Below are 13,792 nucleotides of genomic sequence, written 5' to 3'. Positions count from 1 at the left end.
GAAATTGAATATGAAAATAACCATATTTTTGATAACCAGTATCAAAAAGCATAGGCATGTTCGTGTGAAAGTTAGGCCTATATAATAAACTTACGGGGTCATCTGCCACTGTTTCCAGAAAATCCATTAAATGACTATTTTGTTGTAGTCGAATTCAATTTATAACTAATTATTTTGATTGACTTTGATTTTGATACTCTCTATAAACTTTTGGATCGCAATTTTTGTATTGTAACATTGTTGAAGATTTTTATGGTTACTAATCCAGTCATTTCTGAATTGCTCGATGTTATCTGTTTCTTAGCTTAATTCATTTCAGGGTAGTTCGACGGATTTAATGTTTTCGCAAATAACTCGACATCATTCTCTTGATACCAGACCGGTACTTGGCGAGCGTAGTGAAAAGCAGCTTAATCGGACCAGAAGAATATTTGATCCCTGTACTTTCATATACTTAAGCAGAACCTGCTTATGAAGGCATTCCTTCTTGTAAATCTAGGAATGTAAGTTTCCTTAAACAAAAAACGAATGGACAAATTGCTTGCCAAACCACTTTTTGCCCAAATTTTTCGCAAAAAATCATTTTATCGTAGGTATTTGAACCCTATCAGAGGTTGAGGTACCTCTTGGTCGTTTAACTTCCGAGCTCGAGTTTTGACGGGAGATTCCTGAGTTTGGATGCGTTTTGGATGTATTTGTTTTATGTATATAACCAGCCGCAGTGAATGACGCTCTTTAGCTTACTGAACTATTGCTACATATTCGCACAATCTCTAATAGAAATTGGTAAAATTGTTTTTTGTTTGCAAACTGTTCGTCACATAATAATTATATTATCTTTTTCTTTAAATTTTTTTATAGAAAAGAGCCAGGTTTTTGGAGCGACCATGAAATTCTTCTAAACTGTATGTATAATTCATGCGAAACCATTTGGTAGTAGGTAGTGTAAACTGCTTTCTAACTCACATCTTGTGCGGCCAATTTCATAGTCATCCAAATCCTTTGCAGATAGATTGGTCACAATTAAAACCCGTTGTTGTTCTACCTCTCATCTTGGCATTAAAATTACATAATTATAATTTATTTTGCCTCCAATTCTCAGAAGTGACGCGATAGATTGACATATGACATATGATATAAAAATTGACCTTTTTTTTCAAAGCAAAATAACAAATTGACCTTTTTTATCATTACTTACTAACTTGTTTCCATTAGCAACGTAAGAAAGTTTCCACAAAACTCCGAATTAGTACACGTATGTTTAGTATACAGACGGCACTCTTATCATCTAGGCTTTGAGGAAAAATGACGATTAGATACTAATAATTGACTACTTACTGACTAATTTAAAAGAGCAGGTATTATTGTGTACTGTAAAAGTTTATTATATTATATTTATCACTATCCAAAAAGAATCGATAGATCTAGTTTTTTTTTTAAGTAAATAGGGACAGAATGGCGTTTTCTTGTTTCTTTAATACATACGTTTTTAAACGACGTATTTGCATTTTGTTCCAATTTCTTCCAAATATACTAATCTATAAAGCCGTATATACGATTTTTTTGATAGTATGCGTTCTTTTAGACTAGCAGTACAGTCGAAAATCTGGAAAACTCACTAGGATACTAATTAAAAAGGCCGAATAACTACGATACTGCCTTTAACTTAGAATCTCGAGTGCTAGATGGGCATTGTTGCTAAGCAATAAGATAGTATGTGACTATATACGGCGTTATAGCCTAGTTTAAGAGAAAATCCTAGATTAGAACACCGTATAAAGCATGTTTTACCGCTTTCTTGACTAGTAATATCTACCATTTTTGAAGCTTAATACTATGCAAAAAGGCTTTTATCGAATTAAAAAAAAACCAGTCGCTGTACAAACACACAAATAATGTCTAAAATAAGTAAACACTTATACCTACTATATACAAAAAGAAATAATGAAAAAAGTTAATCCGTTTTGTAGAAATTCAAAAAAGAAGGTTTTTTGCGATTATCTCAAAACTAGCTTTTGTCGAATAGCTGCCTTTTACCTTAGGACGGCAGTGTAGAACTATGTCATAGTGACGTTAAATTATTAAACAGATTGTAAGAGATCTCTTACTGGTTGTCATTTTGACGTGGTTGTAGAGGCCTAGGGTTTCAATTGGTTGACTATAATAGTTCACTAAATATATATTGTCTTCTTCATTCACTAGTTCGGCTTGATAATTTTGTTTTTTACTTCAGCAGTTCATTTAAACTAGGTATATTTTCATTTACTTGCTCTTTCACTCTGAGAGTGAAAAAGACGCCACTATACATAGAGTGACATAAACGCGTAAACGCTTTAATCTTCAATTCAAGAACTTTATTTGAGTAATTCATATTGAATCTTAACATTCTTTCATATTCTTCAATTACATACCATCTCTTATTTACAGACCAGCGAAGAACAAGAAGTGCGTGTGGCTGAGCATAATGCTTGGGGCGCTAAGTATGCTTGCCAAGGAGACTGGATTCACCATCCTTGTGCTGAATCTGGTGTTTGACCTGTACAGGTGTTGGCCGTTTATGAGGAAGTAAGTACATTAAGGTTAATATTGTGAATCATCATCGCGCGTGCTCAATGAAAATGCTCCTCGTTACGGAGCGTTACATGTCGAGCGACCTTGGACAATTTTACGTGAGTTACCCGATTTTACATGTTTAATATGTCAGTTTCTCACGGTAGTTTTTGTTAATAAGGTACATCGGCGCAAATCTCGACTGGGGGGCAATAATTGTAACTAATCCATTTTTTCCATTATTACACTATGATGAGTTCTACATGTATCTACTGAACACGCCTACCATATATAACCGGTGGACACTCTATTTAATAATGCAAACATTGTAAAACATGGAATAAATGGACCAGTTACATTTGCCCTCCAGTCGAGATTTGCCCCGCTGTACCTTGCTGTAAATTCTTTATACGCGATATAATGAGTTTCCTTATAATACAAATATTGGAGAGAAGAGGGCATTCATCTGTTAGAATGAAATAATCGATGCCGTCGGTCGATAGTTTCAACAATTCCGAACGTTACAACTCCAATTTGATTGGAGTCGATAGATGCTAGATATTCACAGTCAATCGATGGGCAGCTAGGCCAGAATTTATAGTAGACAATAGATTTATAGGTACCTGACAATCGAAACGTAATACAAAATTATGTCCTATTGTACACTAGAATTCAACCCAGAGATTTTAACTTGGCCTGACAAGAAACTTCTTATTTTATTTATAGAATGGAAGTAAAACAAGGACGCTTGCCAAACAGTTGCTTTTAAAGTCTCACTAAATTCCGAAGAGATACTTGCATTTAAAGTCCACAGTGAATTGATAAAGATGCTAGAATGTGAATAAATATTTGCTATCGGGGGCAATTTACTGCAATCTGGACAGCACTGCTGGCCACCGTTTCCTTTGTTCAATGGTATATTTTTCATCATACTTGCTTGAAAAAGATCTTATTTCATGCAGAAATACTGAAGGACAAAGGCCTAATATTTTTCATGCAAGAGTTTTAGATTGCGGAAAAACTGGACAAGCATTTAAATATATAACGAAAGTACCATTTTGACTTATCTATGTGTTTATGCCAGTAGATATTGAAGCATTAGGGTAGGGTTAAATTGTGGTGTAGGCGAGAGGCTGGCAACCTGTCACTGCAACGTCACAATTTGGATTTCTTTTAACCCCTTTTTGCCAAGAGTCGCAATGAAACTCAGGCAGAATAGGTACATATTTCGTTTACCATACAGACAGTCAGACATTATGTTAGTACATGAATTCTTTTATAACCTTGTTTCATTTACTTCCGTGACAACGATGAATTATTATGCGCTTTTTGCGTGAAAATGGATATTCCACAGTACAAAGTCAAATTGCAGCGTCAAATGTGAACGTCGTTTCAAAGAGCACAGCAGTGTGCTGATAAGGGCGTATAACAATGCAACGCCATTAAATTTGGATATTTGACCATCCAATTAAGGGACTTAACATACCGTAACGCGGATCCCCGTATGGATCAGACTAAAAAATGTTTTGGCATTTATGCCAAATAGTTTGGTACAGATGTCGCGTGAAAAGCTTTTCCTTCGTATTTTTAACCCCCGACGCAAAAACGACGGGGTGTTATACTAGTTAGTTTGACGTGTCTGTCTGTCTGTTTGTCTGTCTGTCTGTCTGTCTGTCTGTCTATCTGTCTGTCTGTCTCTCTGTGTGTGTGTCTGTCTGTGGCATCGTAGCTCCCGAATGGATTTACCGATTTAGATTTAGTTTTTTGTTTGGAAGTTGATTACGGAAACGTTCGTATTTCTCATGCTAGTTCAGACAGTGTCATTACGTCTAGTAGGTACTGAAACTGTCTGAAATAAATAGCATGACACGTTCGTACGTTTCCGTAAAAATACGAAGGAAATTGTATTCGCACTACATCTGCACCCTCATTCACCTTTGTGTACCCACCCTACTCGCGGCACATGAGAGGTTTCCTAAGGGCCAGTTGTATCAAACACATTTAACAGACACATCATCGTCACGCAGCATACGTCTATGGGAATTCCCATACAATAAAATTTAACGAACGCTTTATCAGTGACAGATGGTTTGATGCAACCGGCCCTAAATCTGTCCCCATTTCCATAACTCTCGACATCTCCAAGTCAAAGTCAAAAATATCTTTGTTCATGTACCTATAGGCCTAATTACAAAATCTTATGAATGGTTCACTACATAGCTTTTGGCCGCGGCTTCGCTCGTGTTAGATTCGAAAATTGCGGTATGCTCCATACAAACTTCCACCCCCATTTTAGGAAAGTGGGGGGTTAGAAAGAGACAAAAAGTAGCCTATGACACGCTCCATCCATTCAACTATCTCCAGTTAAAAAATCACGTCAATACGTCGCTCCGTTTTGTCGTGAAAGACGGACAAACAAACAGACACATACACACTTTCCCATTTATAATATTAGTATGGATGATCTTAATCTTAATCTAGCCGAATTATTAAAGCAATTTACTGTTGTAATTATTGGTCATAATAATATCTATCTATATCACCTTATAAACGCTGTATTTTCTTTCAGATCACTAAGCACCATGAAGATGGAAAATCAGTGCACGAGGCTCATAATTCGAGTGATGAAGGTGACGGTATCACTAGCGCTGCTGATTTCTGTACGCTTGGCAGTGCTGCAGGGGTCGTGGCCAACGTTCTCTAACCAGGACAATCCGGCAGCGTTTCACCCGAACTTTTTTGTTAGGTAAGACATATAATATAATACTTATTACAGAGCGGCAAACTGACCACCAAGTGCCCATTTCTCAAAACTTGTCACATTGACTACCACTTGTAAATTGTAACTTGTAGCTTCGAGAAATGGGGCACTGGGGCCATTTCTCAAAACTGAAAGTTACAAGTTACAAGCGGAAGTCTCTTTCCAACTTGTCCTATTAGACATCGACTACCTTGTAAATTGTATCATGTAGCTTCAAGAAATAGGCCCCAGTACGCTTGTGATAATGGCGATGGCGCTATTACTCTTTACTTTTCGGTCAAGCCGATCTCGGTATATGAACTGCTAATAAAAGTGCCATTTGTTATTAATATTTCTTCAATTATGGTTTTCTTTGTTATTCTTTTTAATGATTCTTAAGATTTTCATACCTATATCTACAGACATGTAAATTGGTTTAACTGTTGTAGCTACACGTTCCGTTTATATTTACGATATTACCTAATTATTCACTTGCAATTAGCGAATTCGTTTGAAAGTATATAAACTTCATGGGTGAAATGAAATTTTATTGACTAAAACACACATGCCAGTGACTTCTGAGCTATCCTGTGTTACACAACGCAGAAAAATACCTAATAAACTAACTTTATAAGGTCCATTATTTTCCTCATCAGGCTCATGACCTTCTGTTACCTGGCCGCTTTCAACTGGTGGTTGCTGCTGTGTCCCTGGACGCTAAGCCACGACTGGCAGATGAGCTCCGTGCCCATCATCACCAGTGCCTGGGACCCTCGCAACCTGCTCACCTGCGCCGCCCTAGGAGCAATGCTGCTGCTGTGCTATCGATGTGTAGCGGATATGCAGGTAGTGTGCTTCGTCTTTAATACTTCAATGGAGTAGGTACTTTTGTAGTTATGCGGATAATTGCAAATAACTGGTACGACAGACATATTTAAACCATTTCCATTCGAGTATCTACCTAAAAATTATAACAAAAAAATAGTTCAAATATCTACAATACTTATTCTTATCGCGTTGTCATTATCCATTAAATATGTGTATGAAATGGACCGATTTCCAGTTCATATTACTATAATATTTTCTAAAATAATACTGTTTGTTTTCTTTCAAATAGGTCCAGAGGCATACACCAGCGGTGATCGGATTGATGATTCTGGTGATATCTTTCCTACCGGCCAGTAACATGTTCGTCACTGTTGGATTTGTTATTGCTGAGCGGGTCTTATACATTCCAAGGTATGCAGTAGTAAGTGTGTACTAATATTGTAAAACGGAATTAGGTACCTACTTCTTTGCCTCCATTGCAGAATAAACTGGCTGGTTGATGCTATGCTATCCTTATGCCAGACGGCCTAACCAAAATGTATTTACCGCTATGACAGTAAAATGCTTCCTGCATTTCTAATATCACTCTTCCATATTATTGCGATAAAATATTTGATAGCGTTCCGTTATCGTAAAACGTAAAATTCTATAGATCACAAATATTTTGCACATTTTATAGAACAACAATGTCGTTAAATTGTTTTCAATTATCTTAATCAATATTTATCATCATCTTTCTTTCCCCTTGCACTATTTTTAACACGCTTTTATTAGGTCGTCGTGTATGTAACTAACTATGTAATGGAATCTGCGGAGGCTAATTTAACCATCTTCCAAGGATCGTAGCGTAATGAAAATTGGCAGCTATATGTAGTTCCGATGACAATACAATAATATGGTACTGTTGAGCTGATCTGATGATGGAGTCGGAAGATATGAACTGGAACTACATGATGGAACATCGTATCATAGCCGTTTTTGGGTTTCTTAGAAAAGTCTTGTAATGAACTTTGACTACAATTAGGTTTCAAGGTCTGATGATGAAGCCGAAAGATATGAACTGGAACTACATGATGGAACATCGTATCATAGCTGTTTTTGGGTTTCTTAGAAAAGTCTTGTAATGAACTTTGACTACGATTAGGTTTCAAGGTCTGATGATGGAGCCGGAAGATATGAACTGGAACTACATGATGGAACATCGTATCATAGCTGTTTTTGGGCTTCTTAGGAAAGTCTTGTAATGAACTTTGACTACAATTAGGTTTCAAGGTCTGATGATGGAGCCGGAAGATATGAGCTGGAACTACATGATGGAACATCGTGTCATAGCTGTTTTTGGGCTTCTTAGAAAAGTCTTGTAATGAACTTTGACTACGATTAGGTTTCAAGGTCTGATGATGGAGCCGGAAGATATGAACTGGAACTACATGATGGAACATTGTATCATAGCTGTTTTTGGGCTTCTTAGAAAAGTCTTGTAATGAACTTTGACTACGGTTAGGTTTCAAGGTCTGATGATGGAGCCGGAAGATATGAACTGGAACTACATGATGGAACATCGTATCATAGCTGTTTTTGGGCTTCTTAGAAAAGTCTTGTAATGAACTATGACTACGATTAGGTTTCAAGGCCTGATGATGGTGCCGGAAGATAAGAACAGAAAATGGGGGGGAAGGGGGGCTCGAGGGGGGAAGCATGAAAGAAAGATCAACGTAGTATTTAAAAAAAGTTGGGTTAGCGTTTTCTTGTGACCTTTCAGAGCAAACAAAGGGGGGCTCGGGGGGCGAAGCCCCCGCATGAAAGAAAGATCAACGTAGTATTTAAGATAAGTTGGGTTAGCGTTTTCTTGTGACCTTTAAGAGCAAACAAAGGGGGGCTCGTGGGGCGAAGCCCTTCGCATGAAAGAAAAATCAACGTAGTATTTAAGATCAGTTGGGCTAGCGATTTCTTGTGACCTTTCAGAGCGAACAAAGGGGGGCTCGGGGGGCGAAGCCCCCCGCATGAAAGAAAGATCAACGTAGTATTTAAGATAAGTTGGGTTAGCGTTTTCTTGTGACCTTAAAGAGCAAACAAAGGGGGGCTCGGGGGGCGAAGCCCCCCGCATAAAAGAAAGTTTAACCTAGTATTTAAAATAAGTTGGGATAGCGTTTTCTTGTGACCTTTCAGAGCAAACAAAGGGGGGCTCGGGGGGCGAAGCCCACCGCATGAAAGAAAGATCAACGTAGTATTTAAGATAAGTTGGGTTAGCATTTTCTTGTGACCTTTAGGAGCAAACAAAGGGGGACTCGGGGGGCGAAGCCCCCCGCATAAAATAAAGATTAACGTAGTATTTAAAATAAGTTGGGATAGCGTTTTCTTGTGACCTTTCAGAGCAAACAAAGGGGGGCTCGGGGGGCGAGGCCCCCCGCATAAAAGAAAGATCAACGTTGTATTTAAAATAAGTTGGGTTAAGTTTTCTTGTGATCCTTAAGAGTAAAGAAATACGTAGTATTTAAGATCAGTTGGGTTAGCGTTTTCTTGTGACCTTTAAGTGCAAACAAAGGGGGGCTCGGGGGGCGAAGCCCCCCGCACAAAAGAAAGATTAACGTAGTATTTAAAATAAGTTGGGTTAGCGTTTTCTTGTGACATTTCAGAGCAAACAAAGGGGGGCTCGGGGGGCGAAGCCCCCGCATGAAAGAAAGATCAACGTAGTATTTAAGATAAGTTGGGTTAGCGTTTTCTTGTGACCTTTAAGAGCAAACAAAGGGGGCTCGGGGGCGAAGCCCCCGCATAAAAGAAAGATTAACGTAGTATTTAAAATAAGTTGGGATAGCGTTTTCTTGTGACCTTTCAGAGCAAACAAAGGGGGCTCGGGGGGCGAAGCCCACCGCATGAAAGAAAGATCAACGTAGTATTTAAGATAAGTTGGGTTAGCGTTTTCTTGTGACCTTTAAGAGCAAACAAAGGGGGCTCGGGGGGCGAAGCCCCTCGCATAAAATAAAGATTAACGTAGTATTTAAAATAAGTTGGGATAGCGTTTTCTTGTGACCTTTCAGAGCAAACAAAGGGGGGCTCGGGGGGCGAGACCCCCCACATAAAAGAAAGATCAACGTTGTATTTAAAATAAGTTGGGTTAAGTTTTCTTGTGATCCTTAAGAGTAAAGAAAAGGGGCCTCGGGGGCGAAGCCCTCCAATGAAAGAAAGATCAACGAAGTATTTAGAATAAGTTGGGTTAGCGTTTTCTTATGACCTTTAAGAGCAAACAAAGGGGGCTCGGGGGCGAAGCCCCCGCATAAAAGAAAGATTAACGTAGTATTTAAAATAAGTTGGGTTAGCGTTTTCTTGTGACCTTTCAGAGCAAACAAAGGGGGCTCGGGGGCGAAGCCCCCGCATAAAAGATAGATCAACGTTGTATTTAAAATAAGTTGGGTTAAGGTTTTCTTGTGATCCTTAAGAGTAAAGAAAAGGGGGGCTCGGGGGGCGAAGCCCCCCGCATGAAAGAAAGATCAACGTAGTATTTAGAATAAGTTGGGTTAGCGTTTTCTTGTGACCTTTCAGAGCAAACAAAGGGGGGCTTGGGGGGCGAAGCCCCCCGCATAAAAAAAAGATCAACGTTGTATTTAAAATAAGTTGGGTAATGGTTTTCCTGTGACCCTTAAGAGCAAATAAAGGGGGGTTCGGCAAAAAAGAAATACTTAAATTTTGTTTGAATTAGTTGAAATGTGACAATATTTTCTAATCGAGTCAAACAAAATCCCACTAGCTGAGAGCTTCAAAACAATGTATGGCGAAAGTATGTCTCTCTAATGTCTTCAAAAAGTCCGCGATGGCACATGTCTATATTGTCTATCTTTTACGGATAACTTACTAGGTATAAACATTTTTATGATAATACCGTAATAAGAAGGTAGCCGCTAGTTATTATTAAGTAGCAATTAGCAATAAGTACACGTTAAGCCACAAATGGCATGTAAAATCCGCCTACTTGAAATAAATTTATGTATAAATGTTAAAAGTATTTCATTATTAATGACTAAAAAGTATAAAATAAATTAATAGTTTAAAAAACACTATAAAACACGCTTTTATAAATGCACGTAAAAGCCAAAAATAAATTATGGATCGTTCAAGTTGTCTCTATTTGTGAGCTGAAGTTTAAAAATTATGTGCTTTTAATTATAATATTTGATTGTAAAAGCGTGGGGCGCTGGAACAGGAAAGACTTTCTTGTAAACAAATACTAATCCGAACTTCCTGGCGAATGAAGTTGCATAAGAACATAACGTTTACATATGCCGCCTAAGGGTTACCAAAGAGAACCAAAGATATCTCGTCCACGAACAAGAACTCTGCATCCTGTCACTGTAGACACTTTCCCCTTTTGTACTTTGATTACTGTCGACTCTCCTCGCTACTAGCGCATATTTTGTCTGAGTTCGACAAACTGGTACCTACTTTGAACACTGACTTTTAATTGATTTGACTGTTTAATGTAGAACCTACTAGTCATGCTGCAACTCCAGTTAGCGCGTCAATCTGTGTAACCTCCTTCCCGTAACATAGCATAATTTGATTTATCAGCAAATTATATAAAAAGTCTTTCCTATTCCAGCGCCCCACGCTTTTACAATCAAATATTATAATTAAAAGCACATAATTTTTAAACTTCAGCTCACAAATAGAGACAACTTGAACGATCCATAATTTATTTTTGGCTTTTACGTGCATTTATAAAAGCGTGTTTTATAGTGTTTTTTAAACTATTAATTTATTACATCTCTCTGTTTGGCTCGATAGTTGACTAATGGAGAATGACATTGACAATGACAAGTTCGCCATTTTGTATTTTTTTTTTTTGTAATTTGTGTATTAAAGTTTGAGCAAATAATGACAACCAAGGGGTAACGAAAAGGTGTTTTTTAGTGTCGGCAGCGTGATTATAACAGCCTACGGCGCCCAGCTCATGTGGTGCTCCAAGCCGGGAGCGAAGGCGTTCATCGTTGTGGGCTTCGCTGTGCTAGCAGCGAGCAGTGTGGCCAAAACTTACAAGCGCAATGCGGACTGGCGAGACCGGGCTTCGCTGTTAAGGTCAGTCAAAATATAATATAAGAGTATTTTAATAAAAATTTAAAATTAAAACAATAGGTACATAATAAAAACAACAAAATTAGGGCTTTAAATAAAATTACTTATAAATTATAAGATACAAACCCTAAAATTACCCTAAAAATAAACGGACATAATCATACTAAAGTTAATAAAACTTAAAAGTATAAACAGTTAAAAAAAAACCGCTCCCTGCCGTACCCGGTGCAAAAGTTAAGAATATAAGAGTTATGAATGATTCACGATTAATTTTCATTAAAGTTATAATAGATCGGAATGAAGACCGTGATTACCTGATTAGGTACCTTTTTGATTTTTGAAAACACATTTTCCTTGATCACGATGCATGTAACTGCGTTGAAATATCGGGAGCTTGACAAAAATCAAGAATGTAATCACGGTCTATATCCTGGTTAAAAATGTCTCAAAGTTCCTAGAAGCTTTTGATGCACTAAGGTGCTTTCCATCTGATTCCAACTTTCGGAGTTCCGATAAAAATTGTCCGAAGCATAAGGAATTGTAGGCGTAAGAGTATTATCTTACTGGAGGCATCATGTCAGGATGTTCAATCGTGGTTGATGAAAGCTTTCATTGAAACATTATATTCATCTCACAGTATTTAATGGACAAAACTGATTGTTACACAACATAGCACATGTTACGTTTCTTGAGAAACTATCGGATTGGACCCAAGAACCACCAGCATCCACCAGCTGAAGATTGATCGACACCATTCCTTCGACTGTTCTCTTTTTAATCTCTACTCGCCAATCTTTGCTAATTACAAATTGAGGGAAGGGCTTCTGTGGAGTGCAGGACTGCGCTCGTAGACCGGCGTAGAAGCTTGTAGACGCGCTGACAGGAACCTCGTACCAATTACCATGCTACCAATACCAAGGCTACCAGGGTTACCAGGGCTACCAGGGTTAGTAAGGTAAAGACATGTTAAGATGTTATGCTCGTGAGCGTAGTGAGCGGAATGAGGGAGCGGTGGTGGTGGTGCGTCTTCATTCGACACCCCTGCTGGGGTGTGAGTGGCCCCTTCCGCGCTGGGCGCTGTGGGGGCTGTGTCGGGGCGCGCCCCATCCTTGTGGGGCGGTCTGACGCCGTCTTTTTGTGGACGGCTCGGCGATCCGGTGTTTGCTAGCCCTACCGCTACCGGCCGTTATCCAACCCCGCGACCCCTAGCCTGGTGATACCGTTTGAGCGGGGCCAGGTTCGGGGCCGCAGTGAAGGCGACCGGCAGCTCGGGCTAGCGTGGGCGTGGTGGTGGTGGTGATTTTGGTGTTCAGTGTGGTGTGGGGGTGTGAGGGAGCGGAGGCGGCGGGGGTGCTTATGTAACAGCGCGCCCCTCCATGCCGTGTAGCTCCGCCCCTTTCACTTCGCGCGCTACACATCGCGAATGTATTTATTAATCCAAATCATGTTACAGTGTTAGTTTTTATGATTTAGTACAAAATGATTAACTTATTCTATGTTATTAAAATTAGTAGCATGCAAGGGTAGTTTTATTAGTACATGCTAAGACACACAAAAGACAATACAACAGGCACAAAAATACAACACATAAGCAAATAAAACACGACAAAGAATAAAAATAGAGACATAACTTAACCTATATGCGACAGCTTCTAAGATCGTTTTCCAGAAGGAGCAAGTGATTTGATAGCTGCCCTCATTGACCCACTATTAAAAAACACCCTGTATACAATCTAGTAGTAAATACATTATTCATTTAAAATGAAACGGGATTAGGCCACCTGTCAGCTATCTTAACAACATGAGAGCCTTTCAAATGAATGACACTAGATTATCCGATCAAATCGGGGACACTCGTCGGTACAAAGAGCTTATTACCGATTAGCCGGATTACATAATTATGAGCCTTTTTTTTTTAGCAGCTGGCAGTGGCAATGACAGTTGTCAAATCAGATGAACTGGTTTCATTGGTTTTTGGCAGTTAAATTGTGAATGATATCATAGAAAAAAATAGAGTATACTCTATTTTTTTCTATGATATATTAGAGTATACTCTCTTCTATAGAAGCGTATTGTCATGGTCAACATTTTGTATATAGTGACAGTGGTTTTACTGCTATGTATAGACACAGTCATAATTATGTTTTATCTTTTGAACCTCATTTGGGAAAATTTGACTGATACTTAATTTAATAAAAATTGAAAATACACTAATTAGTTAGTCTACTCGTTATCAACCAAAGATGTAGTATTGGCGTCATCTACTCGAAAGTTTATATTTCTAACAAAAACAATAATATGCTAAATTCCAAAATAATACTAGCTGAAGTGACGAGTAAACTTCGAATTCTACATTTTCAGTTCCAAAATATGTACAGAAAATTTGTGTAGCGACTACGCGAGAAAAAAAGATAAAAAAGCCTTACCAAAGCTTACATTATAATATAATAAATGAAAGTCTCGGAAAGATTACCTTGGTAAATAGGGTCAATAGTCTTACATTTTAGTTGATAAAAATTGAAAATAATTCCATCTGTCGTATTCCACGAAATTGAAAACATAACTTATTTACGGCTTTTACGTTGAACCTACGTTTTAGTGCCGATA

At 38.3% G+C, this 13,792-nt stretch overlaps 1 protein-coding gene across 1 annotated transcript in view; it reads left to right on the top strand.

The window, feature by feature from the left end:
* The window catches only part of LOC125228876 (protein O-mannosyl-transferase TMTC1-like), a 100,201-nt gene that overhangs the window by 78,923 nt on the left and 7,486 nt on the right, over positions 1-13,792 (top strand). The window contains exons 4-8 of the mRNA XM_048133575.1: positions 2,428-2,565; positions 5,120-5,296; positions 5,947-6,136; positions 6,408-6,529; positions 11,024-11,188. Coding sequence (XP_047989532.1) covers positions 2,428-2,565; positions 5,120-5,296; positions 5,947-6,136; positions 6,408-6,529; positions 11,024-11,188 — 792 coding nt within the window. The remainder of the gene's footprint in view (positions 1-2,427; positions 2,566-5,119; positions 5,297-5,946; positions 6,137-6,407; positions 6,530-11,023; positions 11,189-13,792) is intronic.

Source organism: Leguminivora glycinivorella, chromosome 8, assembly GCF_023078275.1.
Source record: "Leguminivora glycinivorella isolate SPB_JAAS2020 chromosome 8, LegGlyc_1.1, whole genome shotgun sequence".
Taxonomy (NCBI): domain Eukaryota; kingdom Metazoa; phylum Arthropoda; class Insecta; order Lepidoptera; family Tortricidae; genus Leguminivora; species Leguminivora glycinivorella.
Note: the sequence above shows the minus strand (reverse complement) of the source record. Positions and strands in the feature narration are given on the sequence as shown.